Raw genomic sequence first — 23,477 nt, 5'->3', positions numbered from 1 at the left:
GTACCTGTTGCAGTTCTGTACCACACACACGATGGGAACATTTTTTTTCTGAACTGATAAACTGGAACTAAACTAGTTGTGTGAAGTATCTTCTTAAGATCTTTAACCAATTATTTCTAAATGTACAGAACATAAATTTATGAGTTACATCATTTATACAAACATATATATTGAAAATAAAAACCAAATTTCACCACTGAAGTTTGATAAAGGATGATCTTGGAAAGAAAATGATAGAATATCGGATATTTGCAATCTACTGTCATTAAAATGTGTAAGTAAAAAAAAAATAAGTTTTAAAGGAAACCATGGACAAATAGTGACCTCTGTTTAAAATGAACATCAACTGCTAGATGACATCAAATCAAATTCTGGATTAGCAAAGACAAATTAATTTTGTGATTTAACTCCATAGATAAAGAAGGACTGAGAATCAAACGTAATAGGCTATGTTAACATTGCTAGTCTATGGGAAAATAAGGAAAAGAATAGCAGACCCAGATGGAAACAGAAGCAAGAGCGAGAGCGTGCTTTATTTTGGCATATTTTTAGCTGAACATATAGAATTCAAACATTTTAAAATGATGTTGAAGAAAAATCAGATGATATAATTTATTTACTCTGGGAAATATTTGGAAGTACTTTCAATAACGGAGAAACTATATTCTACCTCACAAGAGCTACGATATGCTTTCCTCTTCTGAATTAAGGGTTTTGCTGTCTTCTGGGAGAGAGGAAAGCCGTTTGATGCTCCAATATTTCTACTCTTTTAGCTAATTTATTGCAATAGTGCTTGCATGTGACTGCTGCTTACTATTTCATTTTGTAGGATGTCTTCAAACTCTTTTGAGGATAGGGTCACAATTCATTACATTTTACCCCTGACCTTGAGAACTGGGAGTCTTACCCACAGGTATAAGGTCAAGAGGACATCCATCCCCCAGAGATGACCATGCCAACCCTTACCATCTGTTGCTTGAGCACCATCTTCTCATGGGTCCCTGTGGGCTTCAGTCCCAGCTACTGAGCCAACCCCATAGGGCTGTGTCATGTCTTCAGATGTGCGCTATGCTATCCCACATGAAATCTCCCACAATTACCGGGACACGCCTCTCTTTTACCCCCAAGCTCTTCCCAGAATGTTCTTCTCCACTTACCTGATTGGCAAACTTCTACTCACGCATCAACGCCCAGGTCCCACCAGCTCCTCAGTGATGCCTTCTCCAGTTGCCTCTGGCAAACTTTTACTCGTGCATCAGCACCCAGGTCCCGCCAGCTCCTCAGTGATGCCTTCTCCAGTTGCCTCAGGGCAACCTGACTGCTCCCGTGGACTGTCACTGCCCTCCACTCACCTGTGACCTGACACTTACCATGCTGGGCGGCACTTCACCCACTCTGAGTCTCCCTGTGAAGCTGGGTCATTCCGTGGCCACAGCTCACGGTGTCTGGCACACAGCAGGTACCCCATCAATGTTTGTTCTGTAGATTAGTGGTTGAAAAGAGACAGACTGGATACAGGTCTAAGTTTCTATATATTTGAAAAGATTTTTAAAGTATTTCCAACTAATTTTTTTTTTTTACCATGAATGGTTTTGTGATTTAAGACAGGTTGAGTTTGAGTTACAGCATTCACAATTGAAATTTAATTGTTTATATCATAACTCATACGGCATATTAGAATTTTATTTATTTATTTATTGGTCCCTTGCCCACACTCCCGCGTGGCATGTGGGATCTTAGTTCCCCAACCAGGGATGGAAACCACGCCCCTTGCAGTGGAAGCATAGAGCCTTAATCACTGGACCATCAGGGAAGTCCCTAGAATTTTTATTTTTAAGCAGTGAATTCAATTCTCTAAATGCACTCATCCCACCCTCCACCCAGAGTGTTGGAGTCGCTATGTAATCATATCATGGATTGTACATTTTGAGTGGAAATTCTGCCAGATCCTTATTCCAATATTGATTTGTGTCACATATGGGTGTGTGAGTGTGTGTGGGCGTGTTAGGAGCTGGGGCCTGTGAAGATGGTGAAGGAAGAAAATGGGTGTAGACAAAAGGGGCATCCAAAGGGCAAGGCCCTGGGAAGGAGGGGAAGCTCGGGACACACGTTCCTTTCAGGCTGACAAACCCTCTGTGCATCTCATCTCCAGGTGTCTCTGCCTTGTGCACCCCATACAGGGGTTACAGAGAGAGGGTTTCCCATCCTCTGTCCCTCCTTGCTTTTGAGTGAGTTGATATGAATACAAAGGTGCATACTAGTTAGAATACAAACGTGTACGCTTGCTAAATACTGGAGCAGTGATAGTCTAATCTGTGTCTAAAGTCTCTTTATCTGGTATTTTTAACACAATGCTCTAAACAGCAGCACCCACAATTATTCTCCATTAAATGTGGCGCCATTGATGACTTCCCTTAGTGATTAAAGTGTCCTGGGCAAGCACCCACACCTGCGGGGCACAAATAATGGATTGCTGCTTTGACAGCAGGTCTGCAGCCCTGGCTTCTCTATTAAACAGTCTGCCTTCCTGTCCCAGATGGCTAAACTCAGGGCAGAGACCAGGTTGATAGGACTGATCTCCACCTCTCAGTGCCTCACCCAGGACTGTGCTCACGTGACATCAAACAATCAACAACACTCTCATTTCCTATATGTGCCCCGAAAGAGTGGCTGAATTTTCCTTCTTTCGTTACTTACTGATTCTTCATATTTCTGCAAATGGTCACATCTTTAATTCATTTGTGACACACTTTTTTAACTGGGAAAATATTATTTCAAGTGTTGGTAGAATTTGCTATGTAGGAATCACAATGCTCCCTGTAAATGTTAACTATTCTATTATGAATCATTCAAAGGTTATTTTTTAGAAAATATTAATGAATGTAAAGTATTTTATTTCATATGCTTTAAAATCTAATCACCAATTACTTCAAATGACCTACATGTCCAACTTCTGTTTCTAAGGAAAGCATGACCTCCTGCCTCATCTATTCTGTTGCTACCCATTAAAATATGATATTTACCTCCATTAGAAGGAGAAAAAGGTGCAAAATCCCCAGGTTTCACTATTTAGCAACCTGTTCATGGGGAGTCAATAGCCTCATTTTTCTTTTCCTCTTTTCATTTGAAAAATACTTATCTAGTAAAAGAGAAACACTTCTCGCTGCTGGAGAATATTGCTTCATTAAACCAAGTAATAGAATCAGTGTTTAGATGATTAAGTAGGTATATAAGCTTTCACAAAAAGAAAATCTAATTAAGATGGTACTCATAGAAATCAAGACACGAATAATTAACAGAAATAATTGCGGCTGGTCTACGAGAGGGCTATGCAAATGTGAGGCAGTGTTATTATTACACATGCAATGGTGCAACATTTTGGTGAGCTTTCAGGGTTATAAGTATGCAGGGCGCCCTGCCTGTGTAATATGTACTGCAGGACAGGCACACCTTGTTTTATTGCGCTTCATTTTTTTTTCTTTTATCGTGCTTCGCAGACATTGTGTTTTTTTACAGATTGAAGGTTTAGGGCAACCCTGTGTCAAGCAAGTCTATTGGCACCATTTTTCCAACAGCATTTGCTCACTTCATGTGTCTGTGTCACATTTTGGTAATTCTCACAATATTTCAAATTTTTCCATTATTATACTTGTTATGTGACCTGGGATCAGTGATCTTTGATGTTACTATTACAACTTGAAGGTTCAGATGATGGCTAGAGTATTTTAGATTTTTAAATTAAGGTATGTACATTGTTTTTTAAAGAATTAATGCTATTGCACACTTAATAGACTGAAGTATAGTGTAAACGTAACTTTTATATGCTCTGGGAAGCCAAAAAATTTGAGTGGTTTGCTTTATTGAGATACTCACTTTATTGCGGGTCTGGAACTGAACCCACAATATCTTCAAAGTATGCCTGTAAGACTATTTTATTCCAATTATCTTTATCTTTTTACAAGCTCTCTGTACTGTTTCAGAAGTTAGAAAACAAGCCATAATTCCTAGAACTTGCATTCCTGGTGACAGGTTAATTCATCCTACACAAAAAGTCATGCTCAAGTGTGCCAACCAGCCTGAGGCATGAGGAAGACCAATGCATCACAGAATCACCTCTGTGCTTCTCCCTTGATGGGCACTTTGGAATTTGCCCACAGCATTCTAAACTCTTCCCCATTGGTAGCATGCCTAAAAAATTACACATGCAGCAAAACGTTTGATAAAAATATATTTAAAACAAGGCAAGAAAAAAATAGTTTTGACCTTAAGGATAATGTTCAACATTCTTTTAACCAAGTAGAGTTAAATAATACGTATAATGATTTTAAGTACCAACTTATAAAAGATGTGATAAATCAGAAAGCAAAGAACAGGACTCTTTTTTTCAGAAAAATGTATTTGCAATTCAAATGTTCATATAAAAAGCATAAATTTTAAAAAGTTCATAGATGTGTGTTTTTAGAAGTGCTATGGTTTTGCCATTCACTGCAGTTACATTCCAAAATGTGCAGGGTGGTCCACACCGCACCTTCTTAGCTTTGTCACACTGAAGTCACTCTCATCACAACCTCCCCCGAGCTGTTATCTTCTGACAAATCTTCATGGGGCCTCATCCGATTGAACAGATGTAATAACATGTAGCCACACTGAAACCTTGGGGAGGTCAGCTGTGTTGGGTGGACCAAGTTCCTGTTTCGTAGAGCCGTCAATGGCAACCATAAAGTTCTGCTTGTGGAAGACTCTCCCCGGCTACTTTCTTCGATGTCTGTGGCTTTGTCATAATTTAATACATCCCAGTGTAAGTTGACAGCTCGCCAGCGTTTAAACACTCTGTAAACTGCAGCTCCTTCATGGACAATGAGACCTAAAGTTGAGGGGAAAATGAAAAAGACTGGTCATCATCGAAAGTTGAGAATGTTATTTTGTATACAGGTAAGATTAAAGATATAGTCAATTCTGTTACGCATCATCATCAAAAACGTGGTATTCTGACTGCTCAAACACTATGTCTAATGGCAAGCTATTACCTGTATTACACAGGAGTTGTCAATATTCAAAAATAAGAATCCACTGCCATGCAGACAGTAAAGTCATCACGGGTATAAACTACTCGCTCCATTATGGCTCAGAACATCCTTAGGCTTTTACGTTGCCTTACGAGAACCATTAGGTTCATTTCTTCATTCAGCATCTCTTTCTCGAGTGCCCACTGTGAGCCAAGCAATGTGTTAGAGACTTGGTCCCAGTTGGCAACTCGATTTGTGAAAGAGACAAATATCAAGGTCGCTGCCATCTCCCCAGCTTCTAGAACAATGCCTGACACACAGGAGATACGATCGAACCTTTTGTTATTTTTCCTCTCTTCAACAATTCAACAAATATTTATTAAGCGCCTACTTGAGAGGTTTATGTATATTATCTCATTTATTTCTCACCACCCCCTTACAAAGTAAGCACTAGCATGTCCCCCATTTTACAAACAAGAAGTTGCTCAAGAGCAGAGAGGTGGCAGCAGTGGAACAGGGATTCAAACCCAGGCAGGCGGGCTCCAGAGGGCTCTTTGCTGCTATACATGGAATTGATGATTCCACATTTCTGAGACGAACTTTCAGGAAAGTAAACAAAGTAATACGGGAACCTTGGGGACTACAAACTAGCCAACCGTAAGTTGGATATGGTGCCCTGTCGCATGGCTCCATCTCCACCATCCACTCCAGATCCCACCATACCCTGCATTTTTCACACATTTATATTTCAATGTGTAGTCCAAAAGCTTTTGAATCTGTGACCTAATACAAAAAGGAGTTCCTGGTGGGGAGGTCCCTTCAGGTAGAAAAGTGAGGAGGAGCTTCTCTCAGAGGAATTTGCAATTCCATTAAAGTTGGAGGAGAAGCCAATGAAGTCTTTCTTAAGAATGGAATATGGCACGTAAGGAGGATGTGTCAGTTTTGACACAATCACTTTTAACCAAAATTTGAAAATGAGAAGATCTTACCACCTCCTAGCGTTTAGAATCTCGGGAGTATGTCCTAGAGAAGCTCTCATAAATATGAAAAAGGAAGCATGTTCAAAAATGTTTATTACCTATTTGTTTGAGAAAAAAACCGCAAACAATCTCAATGTCCATCCTGAGAAGAATGGACAAATTGTACTGGGTGGATCCAAAGGACTACAGCAACGAAAGAGAAGGAAACAAAGTCACATGCACTAACACGGTTAAATCTTAAAATAAGAGTGGAAATCTCAAAGGCACATAACAAATGAAAATTTCAGAAGTATAAATGATTGGAGTGAAGAAATACTATAAATTTTTATGGATACAGATACATATGGTTAAAATGTTGAAACGTGCATGGGAATAATAACCATTAAATTCATGATAGTGAGGGGGGGTGAAACTGGAGAGAGGCTTCAAAGAGGGCTTTCTATTGTGCCTTTAATTTCACGGTTTTTTTAAGCTGGGTGGTGGGGATATGAATGTTTAACGTGTTATTCTATATACTTTTCATGCACCCAAATAATTCATAATTTCAAAAGTTATGGAAAATTTATTAGGAAAGGTGACCTAAGATGGGTTGAAGAATAGACAACAGAAGTAGGGGAGACAAGTAAGGAGGTTACCGCGTTATATGTGAGGAGCAGAGCGTTAGCAGTAAGGAGAACACAGAGAAACAAAGCAATAAACTTCTCAGAGGAAAAACTGACAGAAATGGTAAATGCAAGAAGGGGAAAAAAAAATCAGAGGCTCACATTTTTAAGGCTAGAAGACTGGGTGAGTGAAAGGATGCTAGTAACCTTCCCAGAGGTATAATGAGTACGGGTTTTGAACAAGTTTTTATTGAGGAGATTCTTTCTTTCTTTTTTTTTTTTTTGGTCAACTAAAACAATGCCACAGAGGTGATGGAGATACCCAGTCTTTGAAAAATCACACCTACCTAATATGAGAATTTAAATTTTACATCTATCCCTTACCAGGAGATAAACTTCTGGCACACGTGACTTAAGAGCATTCCAAAGATACTAACATAGGCCACTAAAAAATGCATATGCTCTAATAAATGAAAATGTCTTAAGCCCAATTATTGTACACCAGCAAAATAATGAGAAGTAATGTAAACTTCTGCTAATCATAGCAATTCAATGGTTTGATTCCTTTTTCCTAAAGAATAATCAGAGTTGACCCAACTGACCAGATGTTTTGGGGAAACAGTCAGAATTATAAGTCAAGACTACCAGAATTTAATTGGTAATTCTAATATTAGCTTTTTGAAATCTCCCTGGCTAATGATTTAACTTTTCTGGTTCTGTTTTTCCTCCTTAAAATGCAATTGGAATGCCTAATCTATACATTCAGTGGGATGGTATGAAGATAAATCGGAATTCACGAACTATAAAGCACTCAGATTTCTTTGGAGATGGTAACTATCTAAATACAAGACATTATTATTGAATAAAAAATCAATAGTGAATCTATGTGGTGAGAAGCATTCATTCACACTAGTCATAAGACCATTACAGTCTGCAACAGGTTCATTCTTGTTAAGTGCAGTGATGGGGGGCTGACTTCACCAGGGGAAACCACTTGTTTCACAGGATCCTCTTCTTTTTTTTTTAGTGATTTCCTTTGAAAGGCCGGAAATCAGATCATTTACTCAAGCTGAAAGTCATTTTCTGGGAATATATTCCTGGTAGCACTTTTCTAAATATTATACATAAATCTACCCAACGTGTAGAAATAAATCCCATAGGTCTTTATAGTACATTTTGAACTAAATTAAAAGAAAGAGAACTACTTGAAGTTCTCATGAAGACACAGTCCTCCTGAATTTCCAGCTCCATGTGCTGCTTCTTCATTGCATTCAGGTTATGAGTGACGTTTAGACTTTGCTTTATTCCCCGTGAAAGTTTGGAATTACTCCTCATCCTCTAGAGGCTTAAATTTTACTGAAATAGGAGGAACCCCATCTCACCCTCCTTTGTAATGTAAACTTTTCCCCTTTCTCCTTAAGATTTTTCTGGGGCAGTGGCAAATGCCATTTGTACTAGTGGTTATGAGAAGACTTGACTACTGTGATCATTGAAATCCAGAGGTAAGGATTCATTTAACTCTGGTGCAATGTTTGAGAATCTGGCTATTAAAAATCGTACTGCCTTCCTGTCTTACTGATGATAGGTCCCATCTTGTTTCATAACTGATCAGTTCACATCCTTGAGTAGCCTTCTCTCTCTGTGTAATGCCTCAAGTTAAGCCTTAAAATGAATCTGTCACCTTGACATTTCAGGTCACAGGAAGACAGGCTTGGATTTGCTTCATCTGAGTCACTAACTCTGAAGGGAAAAGCAATTATAATTTCTATAAAATGTAAATATTATATGTTACTTGCTACATTATTAATGGCAAAGGTGTCAACAAGGTGTGATTCATGGGAACTTGGGGTTTTGAAACATGAGGAGCGTGTGTGTGTGTGTAGGCGTCCCTGTGTGTGCAGTTGGTTGTTTCTTATCATTTTCTTGCCAGTAACATTAATTGGAGCATTCCCTTATTAATGTGCAAAGGAACATTTTTGTTAGGGAATAATCTTTAACGACAGAGCAGGTTTAAGTATTTTCTGGTTTCATTGAAATAAAAGCACAGTGTTTATGTAAGTAAAATATATCCCGAAATTGGAAATGGTGTGTTAGTTGAAATTCTAGGCTAACTACCCATGAAATAATGGGAAGACTCTCAAGGTACACAGACTCACACATGTGCATGTGTGCGCACACACGTACACACTCACCATTTGTCTATGTTTATTTCAGTATAGACAAATGGTGTGTTACAATTAACAGAGACTTGCAAAATTTATGTTCAAATACAAACAAATGTTGATATTAACTACCAAACCACCAGTCTAACCATTTCACTTCTTGTGTTGCTTGTTTCAGCTTTTGTTTGAATAGATTTGGTCATTTTTCATAATTTAAAAACTAAATTTTTATCTAGGATCTGTTCTGTGCCAAGTGCTTTTTACATGCACAATTTTCATTTAATCTTGACTGCGACTCTACAAATATATATTATTGAATAGTTTCATAGTTAAGGAAATTGAGACCTAGAGAGATTTAGCCAATTGTCCAACATTATGAAGATATCAGCTCTGAGAAGGAAGCCCCAAATTTGTCTATATGTAAACCTTGAGTGCTACAGTGCTATGCATTCTAAATATCCAGTGGATGGCAGCCTCTCCTAGTCACAGAATGACCAACTGAAAGAGATATTGCTATGGACTGAATGTTTGTATCTCCCCCAAATTCATTTGCTGAAGCCCCAATCTGCAACATGATGGTATTTGGAGGTGGGAGGTAATTCATGAGGGTGATTAATGCCCTTATAAAAATTGGGAGAGACATAAGTTTTCTCTGTGTGTGTGTGTGCATGTACCAAGGAAAGGCCATGTGACAATAGAACCAGAAGATGGCTGTCTGCAAACCAAGAAGAGAGCCCTCACCAGACTGAACGTGCCAGCACCTCGACCTTGGACTTCCCACAGCCTTCAGAACTGTAAGAAATAAATGTTTGTTGTTTAAGCCACCCAGGCTGTGGTATTTCGTTATAGCAGCTCAAACAGGCTAAGATAGAACTGGTATAAAAACTACATCATCTTCATTTAAAATATGAGTAAATTAAGCCCCGGAGACTATGATTTGGGCAAAGTTATACAATTAGTTGCCATTTTTAATATCCTTGTGTGTCACCGACACTGTTTCATCTCTAGGAGTGCCAATAAAACAGTGCCTTCCATCTGTCCCCATCCTAGGAGAGAAAAGGGTTGAGGAACCTCATATGAAGGCAACACTGTAAGTGGTGAACACTCCATCTGGTAAGCTGCACTCATCCTGAGCTTTCCCAAGAAATGTAAGATCCTGATAACACAGCCTAAACGCCTGTGTGCTGTTCAATCACAGAGACCCTTGGGAAAGCTAAAGAACTCGCAGCTCGCAGTGGATATTTGGCCAGAAAAGGTTCTCTTGGTTGTGTGAAAATGTCTAAGATTTCTCAGTTAAATTTAACCATTCTCCCTGGCCAAGATTCCCATTCTCATTCTCCCTCTCTCCCCGTACCTCTCTCAGTGAGTTTCCATATAACCAAACTCTATACGTATAACTGTGTCATTCTGGAAAGTCAGTGTGCACCAGGAGCAGAATGGTGGCTTTGGGGCCCTTATGGTTACAGTTATGAAGAACAGGGCTTCCCTGGTGGCGCAGTGGTTGAGAATCCGCCTGCTAGTGCAGGGGACACGGGTTCGTGCCCCGGTCTGGGAAGATCCCACGTGCTGTGGAGCAACTAGGCCCGTGAGCCACAACTACTGAGCCTGTGTGTCTGGAGCTTGGGCTCCGCAACGAGAGGCCGTGACGGTGAGAGGCCCGCACATCATGATGAAGAGTGGCCCCTGCTTGCTGCAACTAGAAAAAGCCCATGCACAGAAACGAAGACCCAACACAGCCAAAAATAAATAAATAAAATTAAAAAAAGAAAAAGAACAGATTAGAGAAGATTAGAGTCAACCTCATAAAGTGGCTCCATGTTTTAGTCCTTAACTCCCACTGGAACTTGAGGAAGACCAGAGTATGGCTGCACAAAAGAGGGTTAACTAAATGAGACTGTGGCCCAAGATACCCTTTGTTGGGAATCAACGTTGCTAGAACGTAATCAAACGTGTGAATCCTCCTGGCACATCTTCCTAAGATACTCTACATTTAAATGCCCAACCATTACGGAAACTTAGATGTAAGTGTAGAGGTAATCACTTTAAAAGTTACTCTTCCATTGCTGAATCTTGTTAATATGAATCTTGAAGAAATAACCACAAGTCATTTCTATATACACTGAATGGTTTTTGTTGGGACTCAACTATGTATGAAGCTTAAAGTAAAACAAAAACCAGGAAAGAAAAAAAAAGCAAAAATATAAAACTTAAAGAGAGATACAAAGATTGAAAGACAACACATATTCCATTACAGAAATCACTAAGCTCACAAAAGAAAGCTATCATCAGCTGATATCCTAAAATCTAGGCCTCTGGGAACTACAATATCCTGATTATATATGGGGATTTTTGTGAAACATATTTCCAATATTGCCCATCAGAACAAATAATGAAAAGATATATCCTGCATAAAATGTACTTATATCTCTAAAAGATGAGTTGATTCTTCTATTGTTGAATATTTTATATATATATATATATATATATAAGAAGAACCAAGTTGAGAATGGCAGGCTGGTCATCAAAGTTTAAAGCTCAGGGGTTCAAACACAGATTCATCACTAGCATTGGTAGTAAAACGTTCTTTGCTAAGAAATGTGATAAGGACAACGAATTATTCAGAAACTTTCCACAACATGAAAACTCTTGACACTAGAGGCTGGCTAGTTTCCAAATATGGATGATCTAATCCACCTCACCCCCAAAGTAAAGAACAGCACACATGAAGAAATGATTATGACAACAGAGCCTAAATGACTGTTTCTCTGAGAGCACACAAAAGGAAATTCATGGTGTTTGTTTTACAACACTGCCACCCTCTATGTCCCCCTCTCCACTCAATGAAATCTGCCGTCATCAGCCTGGTTGCAAAGAACACATTTGTGCTGTTCCTTCAATGCTGATGACCAACACTGCCTGGGCACAGAACAAGATGCAAAGGCAAATTTTAACATGGAGTGTAACCTCTCACTAGTTGGCAGTGAGGGAAGCACCCCCTTTTCTAGAAGGTCTTGACATAGGTTGGATCTGGTTCTTAACCTACCATCTTTATTTCAGTTAATGATCATCCCCCAAGTCAGTTAAGCTGAAACCCAAGAATCACCTAGACTAGTCTATCCTCTTACATGAAATTCTGCTAATTCTGTCTTCTTAGCAAATCTGAGATAAAACCATGAAACACAGAATCATCTCTCCGTGACCCCAATCAGTCATGTGCTCCCTGAGGACAGGAACCCTATTCCTACTTCAATTACTGTCATGAATCCAATAGTCACAAAATGACTGTGTCCAGGCCAAAAGCCGAAGAGGCAGACATGGATTCCTCTCTTCTATTTCCAGACAAAACAGGAGAATTTAAAAAATGCTGTCCATTTATCTGACCACTTGCTCTTCTAAGAAGCCAATCCATCAATCAATTATTTTAATGAATTTTTTTCTTCCTTAGTAGAGAGGAGATTCCGCTGAACTTTCAATTACTGGCCCTGGAGCACAAATCTACCATAGGCATATTCACAGAATATTCCTCAAAAGCTGCAAACGTGTTATACATTATAAAATACATGATATGTTAATTTTTTTAAAAAAAAGGATTAAAAGAATTCACTGGAGAGAAGAATTGTTATATTATCTAAGTTTCCATCCAAAAGTGCCTGAGGAAAAAAAGATCTATGGATATGATTATTTCAATAAAAGAAATAAAGGAATGAGTCCAATACTTTTATGGGTAATAAAGGTATCCTAGAGTTCCCCTGTAACTGGGAGCATGATTTAGAATCAGTTTAATTTCAGCTGAATGCAACCCCAATTCATGGACAGATGGAACACCTGGTAGCAAAGAGTAACATCATATCACAGAGATGAGAAGTTGTCAAATGTAGTCACTGAATTTCAAAATTAGGAAATATTGGGTATGATTTAACCCAACCTGTTCACGTGGGGGGGGGGATGAAGTCTCTGAGGCCCAGAGAAGTGGCACGGCTTGGCCAATGGGCCACAGTTAAGTGTCCAAGCCCAGAATCAGAGCCAGACCCCTGATGCCTGATCCAATGCACTCCCTCTGTAAGAACTCAGATCTCAGGAGCCACCCCTGGGTGAAGCTCTTCCTCACTAGTGTCTATTTGGCCCAAGGGATATTATACTGACTATGAAGTAGACAGAATCAAAATCTCTTTTCAGACTAAGATGGTCAGTTCTCCTCTGGCCTTTATTCTAAAGTGTGCATTGCAGCATCTGGATGGGAGATAGGAGTGATCCTCCCAGTTTATAAAGTAAATAACTCTGCAAACCTCAATATTACAGTATTTGGTTAAAAAGCTTATCAATGTCTATCTTCTGGGTTAATTAATGCCTCAAGGATTGGGAATCTACTTTGGTAGATTTCCATTTGTTTCCCACACTCTGGACCAAAGCCAGTTCTTAGAAGGAGTCTATTAGTGGACTTTTCCTAGTGGCAAGTCAAGATATGTACAACTAATTTTCCCTTCCATCTCCAATGGATAAACTGTCTACTCCAAACTTGCAGATTATGATTTTATTAATCTTTGGGGTAAACAATACATGTATTGATTGTTCCATTTCAGGGGTGAGAACAGCATTTTAAAAGTTTTAATTGATCTATCTAATTAAAACCTGTGGGCTTCCCTGGTGGCGCAGTGGTTGAGAGTCTGCCTGCCGATGCAGGGGACACGGGTTTGTGCCCCGGTCTGGGAAGATCCCACATGCCGCGGAGCGGCTGGTTCCGTGAGCCACGACCACTGAGCCTGCGCGTCCGGAGCCTGTGCTCCGCAACGGGAGAGGCCACAACAGTGAGAGGCCCGTGTACCGCAAAAAAAAAAAAAACCCCAAAAACCTGTTTCTCTCTGGACCTGACATAGGCTATTTCACATTTGTTGGCTTTGCTTTTCATTTCTCTTAAATCACACAGACTGTGGATAAAAACTCCAAACAGAAGCTGCCATCTCAGCATAAGTACGGTTTCTAACTCTTTGAATTCATCCACATAACATCAGTAAGCTTTTTAATTGAAAAAGCAATAAAAATTTTTATCCTGAATATAAAAATGCTCAGACCTTAAGTTTCCTTAATATTCTATTCTGTGATCTAGCAAGAAAATTCAAGGTTGAGATGTGATTCTTTACATAAATTATTCTTATCAAGAAACTGCTTCACTCAGAACAATGCAAAGAGAGAGAAATGGCTTTTGGTATGGTATATTAAATAGTTTCCATTCTCTTTACTAATGTTTCTGTATGTTGTGGTTCTATGAATTTACAGTAAATAAAGGCTTCACAAAACAGCTACATTATTTTGGGTTTCTAGGGAAAATTTTTTCTCTATTTCTGATCTAAAATCAGTAAGTAGTTAAAGAAAGTATTTATTCCTGATTCCGTGCCTTAGGTGTTCGAGACAGCAACTGACGAAGTAGTTTCACTTTATTGAATAGACAACATTTTGTAAGTTAGCCATTTGAGCTCACCATATAAGGAGATAGATAGAATTAATCACATAAATATTTTTACACAGGCTCTGGAGCCGCAGTGTCCAGAGTCCAATCTTGGGTCCCTCTTCCAATCTGCGTGACCTCCGGAAACTGGTTAATGGCACCTTAGTTTCCTCATCTCTGAGGTGAGGAGAACAGTACCTACACCTCATTGGGTTGCTGTGAGGACTGAGTGTGAAAATGCAGGTAAAGTACTTAGAATGTTGCCTGGACCAGGGTAAACACACTCTTAGTCATCACTGGAGATTTGATTTTAAAACCTCCTTTCAACGTATTTGGAAGCAGCTGAAAACATACAGGCTCCACTTCTCTGCTCCTCTGTGTGTTTCCTCATGACCCCAGAGAAACCCTGGCAGCGCACCGCAGTCCCACATCCTCTGTGTGCTACGTAGGAGCATCGTTTAGAAAAATCACGTTCACACTCTCCGTCGTGAGAAAGTTCTTTGTTGCAAAATAGTGTGAAGCCAGGAGGCTCCCAAAGAGGTCGGTGCCAGTTCTGAAGAACAATCTCCAGGTTCCCAGGTTAAGGGAGCTGTGCCATCTTGTCATGGTTCCCATTACCACGGTCTACTCTGCTTTCTCTTCCAAGGAAAACGTCCCATGTCCAAGTTGAATTGGCCTCTTTAATAACCTCATTTTAGAGTAGCCTAGGGATGTACTCAGATCTCTCTAAAGTAGTTGCAATTGTTCCAACCCTCACGTGTTTAGAAATCACACAACCACTCTCGTGGAAAACAGTAAAGACAAAGAAAGAGTGAAGTCGCACAAAACACACAAACACACACACACACGCGTGCGCGTGCGAATGCTCACATACAGAGCGAAGCCACAAGGGGTGTCCCCTCCTGATGCCTCAGCTGACCCCTACAATCTCAGATGATTTGTCCCCTGGCTCCTGGATCTCCTCAGCCCCACAGACCCACACTCCTCGGGTCCATGTGGAAGACTTGACCATGACCTGACCTGCATAACCCTTGACCTCCGCTGTCCCTCCTTCACTCCATCCCGGGCCTTTCCCTTCCAGAAACTGGTCCAAGTGCAAAAGCCCTGACACTGTACCAGCACTGCCGACAACCACCACCTCCGCTGCTTCTCACTCACCCGCTTTCTTCCTTTCAACGAGTGCGCCCGTTCTACTTCCTGAAGACCTCGAGCCCCTCGATTGGGCAATCTTTCCCCACTCTGTCAGCTTCTTTCTGGCTCTGGTTGCTTCCCCAGACACTGAGAAAGCAACCCCATCCTGTAATCGTCCTCCACCACTCAAGGTGAAGGGCAAGGTTCATCTCGCTGCTGGTCTCCCAGCAGCTCTGTATATAAAACCTCATCTTAGCCCAGTCTCACCATTTCACCGCTCTGCACTCACTCTCAGCGCTAGTGGGTAAGAATACACAGCCTCATAGCCCTGGATGTTGGGGCCACCCCCGGCCCAGCCTCGGGAGGGCACGCAATCACGCCCAGTGGTTCTTCATGTCTCCTGGCTCAGCTCCCCTCCCCAAAGCCCTGTGCTGCTGACTGTCATTTTTAATTCCACAGACTCCTGTCCCCAGGCTGTGCCTTCCCTGTCTCCACAGATGACCATACTATCTGCCTGCCTGAAAAGGGGGAGATCTTTGGCAAGGAGGGCCATCTGTTTACCCTGCCAGAGCAGCGTGTGCGGCATCTCCAGCTGCGCCCGCCCTCTTCTCCCCCGCCTGCCCATCTCAGGGGTGAGGGCGCCCTTCCTGTGCAAGACACGGACCCCTCCCCTGTGTGCTGGGCTCTTATCTCCGCACCTCTGGGTCATCAAGCTGTCCCCTCCCACCTGGATCTTCAATCTGCCTTCTGATTTCTTCTGGGTCTGTCTTCTCAGCATTTTGCTCAAACCTCGCTCCATCATTAAAACAAACAAACAGGAACTTTCCTCAATTCTACACCCACCCCCCCAGATTCTACCCTCATTTAACTGTGCCCCTTTTCAGCCAAGACTTATAAACTTACATTTTGAACCCCTTCTGCCTATCCCAGCCATTCTCAGCAATCTTGTGTCTATCCACCGAGCCGCCATATCGCCAGATCCAGTGATACGTTTTGTCTTGATTTCACCTGCTCTTGGTAAGGCATCTGGCACTGCTGGCCACTTGCTCCTCGGCCCCGGTCCCTTCCTCCCCTCGCCCGGCCCCACTCCCTCCTCCTGTGGCCGCTCTCCCCTCTCTGCCTGCTCTGTGTCTCACTGTGCCCCAAACTGCCGCTCATATCACCCGAATCACTTGCCCTCGCAGACGCTGGTTTCAACCACCAGATACAAATCCCCAGCCCAACTTTCCCACCCTAAGTATGATTAACCTTCCCCCACCTGCACTCACATATATTTCTCTCCTGGCACTTTCCACGTTGTATTTTATTTTATTATTATTATTTTTTGCATTACGCGGGCCTCTCCCTGTTGTGGCCTCTCCCGCTGCGGAGCACAGGCTCCGGACGCGCAGGCTCAGCGGCCATGGCTCACGGGCCCAGCCGCTCTGCGGCATGTGGGATCTTCCCGGACCGGGGCACGAACCCGTGTCCCTTGCATCGGCAGGCAGACTCTCAACCAGGGAAGCCCTCCACGTTGTATTTTAATTGCTTATTTCCCTGACTGTCTCTTGCCAGCAGCTGGAGAGCAGGGAGGATGCTATATTCCAAAAGCTTTTCTGCAAAGGCCCAGATGGTAAATATTGTAGGCCATGCACACATCATGGTCCCTCTTTGATGAGGCTGCAAGCACTCACTGACAACACATCAGTGAATGGATATGACTGGGTTCCAAGAAAACTTTTTTTATGGCCACTGAAATTTATATTTGATATAATTTTCACATGCAGTGAAATAATATTCTTCTTTTAATGTTTGACCATTTCAAAATCATTCTTAGATCATGGATTATACAAAAACAGGCAGCAAACTGTGAACTACTTGTATTTCTATCCTGTACTTTATTATTGGGACACAATAAATACCCAGTGAACGTTGGCCCAATAGATGACTAATACTTATTTGGCTAAACCACCCCAACTGAGACAGGCTGAAAGATTCACACTATTTCCTATGGCGGAAACAAAAGTCAACAGTAACAATGTATTTGGTCTGCTGCTCGGCTAATCATGTCCATGTTTCTCCAAAAGAACTTGAACTGTACAAGGTCACAAGAGGGGGAGGTTTGGGGTTGGGTTTTCTCCCCCCGGAGGAGGCCTGAAGAGTTAACTCACTTTGAGAGACCATTTCAGGCACAGCCTTGAGGACCAGTAGGAAAAGCAAGTTCCTTTCTGCTTTCTCTCCGGGGGTTTTAAAGGCAGCGATCCCACTAATAACAAACTATGATAATAATCTTTGGAAAAGCTGGTAAAATCAGTGTGATCAAGGCACAGAATAGCCTATAATTTGTACTTCCAGGGTAAAGAGATAATAACGGCCTGCTTCTCAAAGCATATAAAGGGTAAAGCTCTGTTCTTTCTCTAACCATGCTGAATTACAAGGGCCCATTCTGCCTCTCCGTCCAAGGGGCCTGGCTAGATTCTAAGTGAAGCTGGGGCATTTCCTGGGGCATCAAGCCCACGAATACATTCTGAGATCAGGAAGTAATGATCTGTGCTTGTAAAGGAATTCTGCTCTAAGGAACGACTCCAAACAAGCCAGGAGAGCATCCGAATCTGGTAACAGGCACGGCCGCAAGGATGACAGACCAACCAGCGCGGCCCACCTCGCAGCCCAGTCCTGGCCTGGGAGGAAGCTTGAAGGGAAACCCAGAGGGGCTCTGGGCCAGAGTAGAAGGCCTCTGTCCAGCGGCTGGGCAAGGGTCTCCCAAGTGGCCAAACTGAGATGCTGGAGGGACGTTGGTCCCCGATCAAATGATAGATCAGGAAATAGAAGCAGGAAACGGAGCAGAGGTGGCTGACAGTCCTCTCCCGTCTGGAGGGAAAACTGTGATAGGACGATTCAAAAAGGAAACACCGGGCTAATCGACTTCCTTAGTTATTTTGCCAGACACCGTTCAAGCTGAGCTGCTTTTTTCTCACGCCTTATATGATTCACGCAGACTCACCCACATCCGTGCTTCCTATGAAACTCAGAGTGAGACAAGGGCAACAACACCTCCCATCATCCGCTGCAACCTAAAGCGCCAACCAGGCACTCACGCAGCCTTCTGCGTCTCCCCCCCAGCCCCCCGCCTCCCCTCCGTGGCCGAATGTGGACCCACTGACGTCCAGGCTCCGTTTTCCTGAGTGATCCCAGTGGCTCAGATCCTAAACTTGGTGGTAGTGGTGGTGACTGGGGTGGGAGGGGGTGGAGTGTGATGAAAGGTGATGAAAAAAATCTACTTCACGTAGATTTGAAATCTTATGATCAAACTCCCTGACAGTTTTAAATGAGTTGGCGCTGTACCATTTGGTGGCCCTGAGAAGAGGTGTCCCCACTTCCCAGAGAGAAAGTCTCTTCGATGTGGAGACGCCCCATGTCAGGTCACACTGGACTGACTCCGTGGTCTAGGCTGTCCCCCGGGAGGGCTGAGACGTCTGTCCAACATCCACAACCCCTTCTGTGAAAGAGAGTGCCCCACAGGCCCTAGAGAGTGTGGTGAACTGCAGTGTTCTCTCGGTAATTTTACATTTTCCTCCTGGAACTATTTGATAACTTTTATATTTGCCCATAAATATACTGCAGCTTAAAAAAAATGCTATCTCTCTATCATGACCCGGGAGCTGAACTTTTTATAAATCTCGCCAACTGCTGTCATTTCAATCACACATCTGTATGGTAATGACCCTGTGTGACAAGGTAAGGAGCAGAAGCTCTCTGGAGGGCGCTCCCCAGCAAACCCATTTTTCTCTGCTCTAAGTTATGGCATGTTTCAATTCCAATGTTAATTTCTTTCAGTAAATGTTTTTCACCTAAAACACTTTAAGAAATATTGTCACCTTCTGAATCATGCTGGGAAATGCCGGCGAGCATGGACAATTTTAAACAGGTGATGGTTTCAATGTCACTTATATTTTGTTTGGAACGCGTTAGAATTTTCTTCCCTTAGTTGATTCACTTTCTTATGCTTTGCTTATGCTAATTGGGTTATACGTGTTGAAAATGAGCCACAGGAAGGAAGATGACCTAAACGCACCATCTTAGGCGGAAATAACCCTGGCATTCAATAGACGACTGGTCATCCTCCATGGCAAGGACTCATTTGTGGTAACCAAGACTCTGATTATCCTGAAATTCTATGTCAAACGTCTTCACCTTTCCTCATATAATATCAAAAAAATAGAAAATGTACACTTTACATTTCACATCAATAAAACGTTAAATCATGTGTTACTGTTAGCTGCTCTATATGGAGAAAAAAATAGCAAAGTAAAGCAATACCAAAAGCAAGAGAGAATTACTGTGTCTTTTTTTTTCCGGTACGCGGGCCTCTCACTGTCGTGGCCTCTCCCGCTGCGGAGCACAGGCTCCGGACGCGCAGGCTCAGTGGCCATGGCTCACGGGCCCAGCCCCTCCACAGCATGTGGGATCTTCCCGGACCGGGGCACGATCCCGTGTCCCCTGCATCGGCAGGCGGACTCTCAACCACTGCGCCACCAGGGAAGCCCTACTGTGTCTTTTAAAAAGTAAATATAGGTCTTATATCATCCATCCAAAATCATAGGAATAGGTTGTATTTACCTATTTATTGTTCTAAAGTTCTATAATGAAATGTGAATAAAAGTTACCAACTGGTAACTCTAAATAGTTTTCTTACATGTGCCCAAGTAGCTTTAGCTAGGTATATTACCAATTTTGAAAAACAGATCTTCAAAAGGGCCATGATATATATAAGAATTTATCTGCATTAAAAAAAAAAATTATTTAGATTTGAAACTTAGGAAAAGAAAACTGCATGTTGAACAGTATGAGATTTCTGCAAAAGAAGCATTCTTCAATGTTGACTATAATTGATACAGAAAGAAGAAACTTTGATCAGATCCTCATCCTAGTATATCGCAGGTTATTTTTGAATACCATACTGAAATACCGGATCTGCGCTATAAACACTGCACTGATTCTTTTAGAAAATAAAATCCAGCAGGGGTGATCCAGATCACTGCCTCTCAAAACCCCTGGCTTCGCCAGCATGTTTAGGAGCTCTGGGGTCAGTTTCTCCTACCTATTATACCGTTGACACTGAAGGGATTTCAATTTTCAATCCCTTCTTTTCGTGTAGTAAATGCTCCCCGAAATTGCTTTAAGAAAAATTGCTTCCCTCTGTCGCATGGCTCTGTGGCTAAAGTACCGATTCTGTTACTGCTGGATCTTCTGATGATTCTATTTCTCAAATTCAAGTGCAAGCATGCAGAACAGAAGAGGTACACACACACACACACACACACACACAGGAAACAAGCAGCAACCAAAAGTACCTCTCAGGGCGCTTTTGAAATAATGAGATAAAGTATGAGATGGTTGCTCACGCCATTCTGCTTTTGAAAGCTTCACGTGGCATCCCTGGTGTCCCCTAAAGATGCCAGGCAGGATGAGCTGCATAGCAGCAAGGCTCACTCTTACTTTCTTACATAAAATTGCCCCGCAAACCTAAATTGTCACAAAATGGATTTTTAAGAAAACCACTAGAATGGGGTTAAATATAGTCCAAACCACAAATGTCAGAAAGCAAACTGTGAAAAAGATCTGGAGGATACACATCAAAATGTTGAGAGGGGACATTTCTGCAAAGGAAGTGACATAACGAAAGGGCAGTGTGAGGGAAATCGCCTTTTTAAAACCTTTACATATTTCACAGTTGTAAACGCAAAATGTTTTTTAATTTGAATAGGCATATATTTATACTGTGCGGACGATTAAGAAAATCTTTAAAAAAAACAAAAGTAATTCAAGTTTTTAAATTTTGTAGCCATGACCAGTTCCTTCCCTTACCATCCCAGGGAAGATACAGATATTTTCCCGACGTGGTTTTGGCACTAACTTGGAGTGTTAACGTGATTAGGTATAAGCACTGCTACCTCTGCTTCGGGAATCCCACTAACGTAATAGGGTTTTCGTTTTAGTCTGTTGCTCCTACAAAGAGACTAAACTCACCTCATGAGGTTCCACCAGACACTGACGAGACTTGGTAAACTGCCCCCACCTTCCAGAGGCAACGTAATCAAATGACCCCCCGTCCTTATGGCCGAGTCTTACTTAGCCCCTCATTTCTGTGAGTCATTCATCAACGTATTCCTCTCGTGGCCCAAGCTTCCCTTGAGTTACACGGCCGACGGAAGTGTTTTATGTGCAAAGTGTGGAGCTGAGACCCAGGTCCTGTGCCCGGAGCCTTCCGCCAGGCATTCGCTTTTCATTTCTAAGTTTGCTAATCTTTCTTTGTCCACTGTGCAAATCTTCTTAGGGAGCCAATGCAGGCCTGCTGTGATTATTACTTCTCCCTAAGTTGATGACCCTGGGCTACAACATCCTGGTGATTTAAATCCTTTATATTAGTTTTCCTGGTGCGCAATCATAGTCTGAATGCCATCTATGTAAATATTTAAAAGAGCTCCACAAACATAATACAAAGTTATATCTCTCTGTACTTCCATTTCCTTAAGACGTCTCCCTCTTACAGCTCTCCGTTCATCTCTTGACCACCACCCTCTCACCTTTAACACCCTTCTCCTAACCCTCTTGAACTCATTTTCACTTTATTCATCTCTCGTGGAACAGAGTTACTTTACCTTTTAGGAAATACAGCCTGTTTATATAGACAAGGTGAAACTTGTTCATCAAACCCGCACACATTTACCATTCCATCATCTAGAAATCTGTCCAACGTGGTAGCCACTAGCCACATGTGACTGAGTTAAATTTAAATTAATTTAAATAAAATTAAATTTAAGATTCAGTTTCTCAGTCTCACTAACTACATTTCAAGTGCTCAACAGCTTAATGTAGCTAGTGTCCGTGGTATTGGACAACACAGATATACATGTTCATCATTGCAGAAAATTCTGTCGGACAGCCCTGATCTAGGTATTTGAACAATAATGGTACCTAGACCCTTGGGATAATTCAAACTTTAATAGTAAGAAGAAACTGGATCTTGGGAAAGCAGACAGAAAATGTTTTACATAAAAATAAATGAAAGCAACAAACAAATTTACTTTGCCTGGAAATAAGTAAATTTCCCCAAGTAAATAAATTTTCTACAAATCTTTACTTTTCTATTTAACAATCCAATAAAAATTCTCTGCCTAAACATTACGTACACTGGCTGGATTATAGCATATTTTTGGTTCTGCAATGGTCCTCTATGGATTCGCAGAATTCTTTTTTAAGAAGAACATTTACGAAGCTGTCAATTTGCTCCTCGTTTAGGTACAAACAAGTTTGAAAAGCTTGGATGAACAGGAATACGGGAATGTTTGCAACTACTTTAAAGCCCTCTGTATGGGGAGCCAATCTTACATCCTCCAATGGTGACATCGGGGCCATCTCCCTACTTGCCAAACATCTCTTCATCCATCAGCCTGCTTGGCTATCACTTCCCCCATGAAATCTGCCTGAAAATCTTCCCTCCCTGCATAAAACAGCCAGCATCAATCTCCCCCTGCTTTGTCCAACTACCATCTCCTGTGCATACGTCCATCACTCTGCACATCCAGCTGAATTCTAGTTATTTCCACGTCTGTCCTGCTCGTGTGGCTGGGAGCCCTTAGGGGGACAGGAAAGTGACCGACTCTCATTTGCATCCCCAGCACTTAGTACTGTGTTTAACACATACAAAGTTTATTGAACTGAGCTGAACACGTAGGACTCAAAGTTGAAAAGCCTGCTTTTCACTCTAACTCTGACTCTGGTCTTGCAGTCAGGGGTACGTATCTGAGGTATAATCAATGTAATCTACTTTGTTACTGTCTACATTTAATTAGAAGACATTTTAATTAATTTGAAATGGTAGCAGGAGCTATTACCTGCTACGATCCAGTTGGCTGTTGGTAGCCTACATGTATTTGCTTTCTGACTATAATGGTTTCTCAATTTCTTGGGAAAAAAAAAATAAGATTTTTCTCTGGGTCCAAACAGGCTAATTAATGAGACTGCCAAATGAAATGAGCACTGTTGTTCAATCTGAATTCTTTAATATTTTTCAAAATATACATAAACTATTGTATGATGGGATTTTGATTTGATGAGCAAAAAGACAATGAAAAGTATTGTCAGCATTTAAAACTTAGATAAAAATCCAC

At 41.6% G+C, this 23,477-nt stretch overlaps 1 protein-coding gene across 1 annotated transcript in view; it reads right to left on the bottom strand.

Moving 5' to 3' along the window:
- Nucleotides 1–4,449: 4,449 nt before the first annotated feature.
- The window catches only part of MARCHF11 (membrane associated ring-CH-type finger 11), a 141,448-nt gene continuing 122,420 nt past the window's right edge, over nucleotides 4,450–23,477 (bottom strand). The window contains exon 5 of the mRNA XM_024741741.1: nucleotides 4,450–4,864. Coding sequence (XP_024597509.1) covers nucleotides 4,542–4,864 — 323 coding nt within the window. The 3' untranslated portion in view covers nucleotides 4,450–4,541. The remainder of the gene's footprint in view (nucleotides 4,865–23,477) is intronic.

The sequence above is a fragment of the Neophocaena asiaeorientalis genome, unplaced genomic scaffold (genome assembly GCF_003031525.2).
Source record: "Neophocaena asiaeorientalis asiaeorientalis breed wild unplaced genomic scaffold, Neophocaena_asiaeorientalis_V1.1 scaffold10, whole genome shotgun sequence".
NCBI lineage: Eukaryota > Metazoa > Chordata > Mammalia > Artiodactyla > Phocoenidae > Neophocaena > Neophocaena asiaeorientalis.
This window is presented reverse-complemented; position numbering and strand designations above follow the sequence as displayed.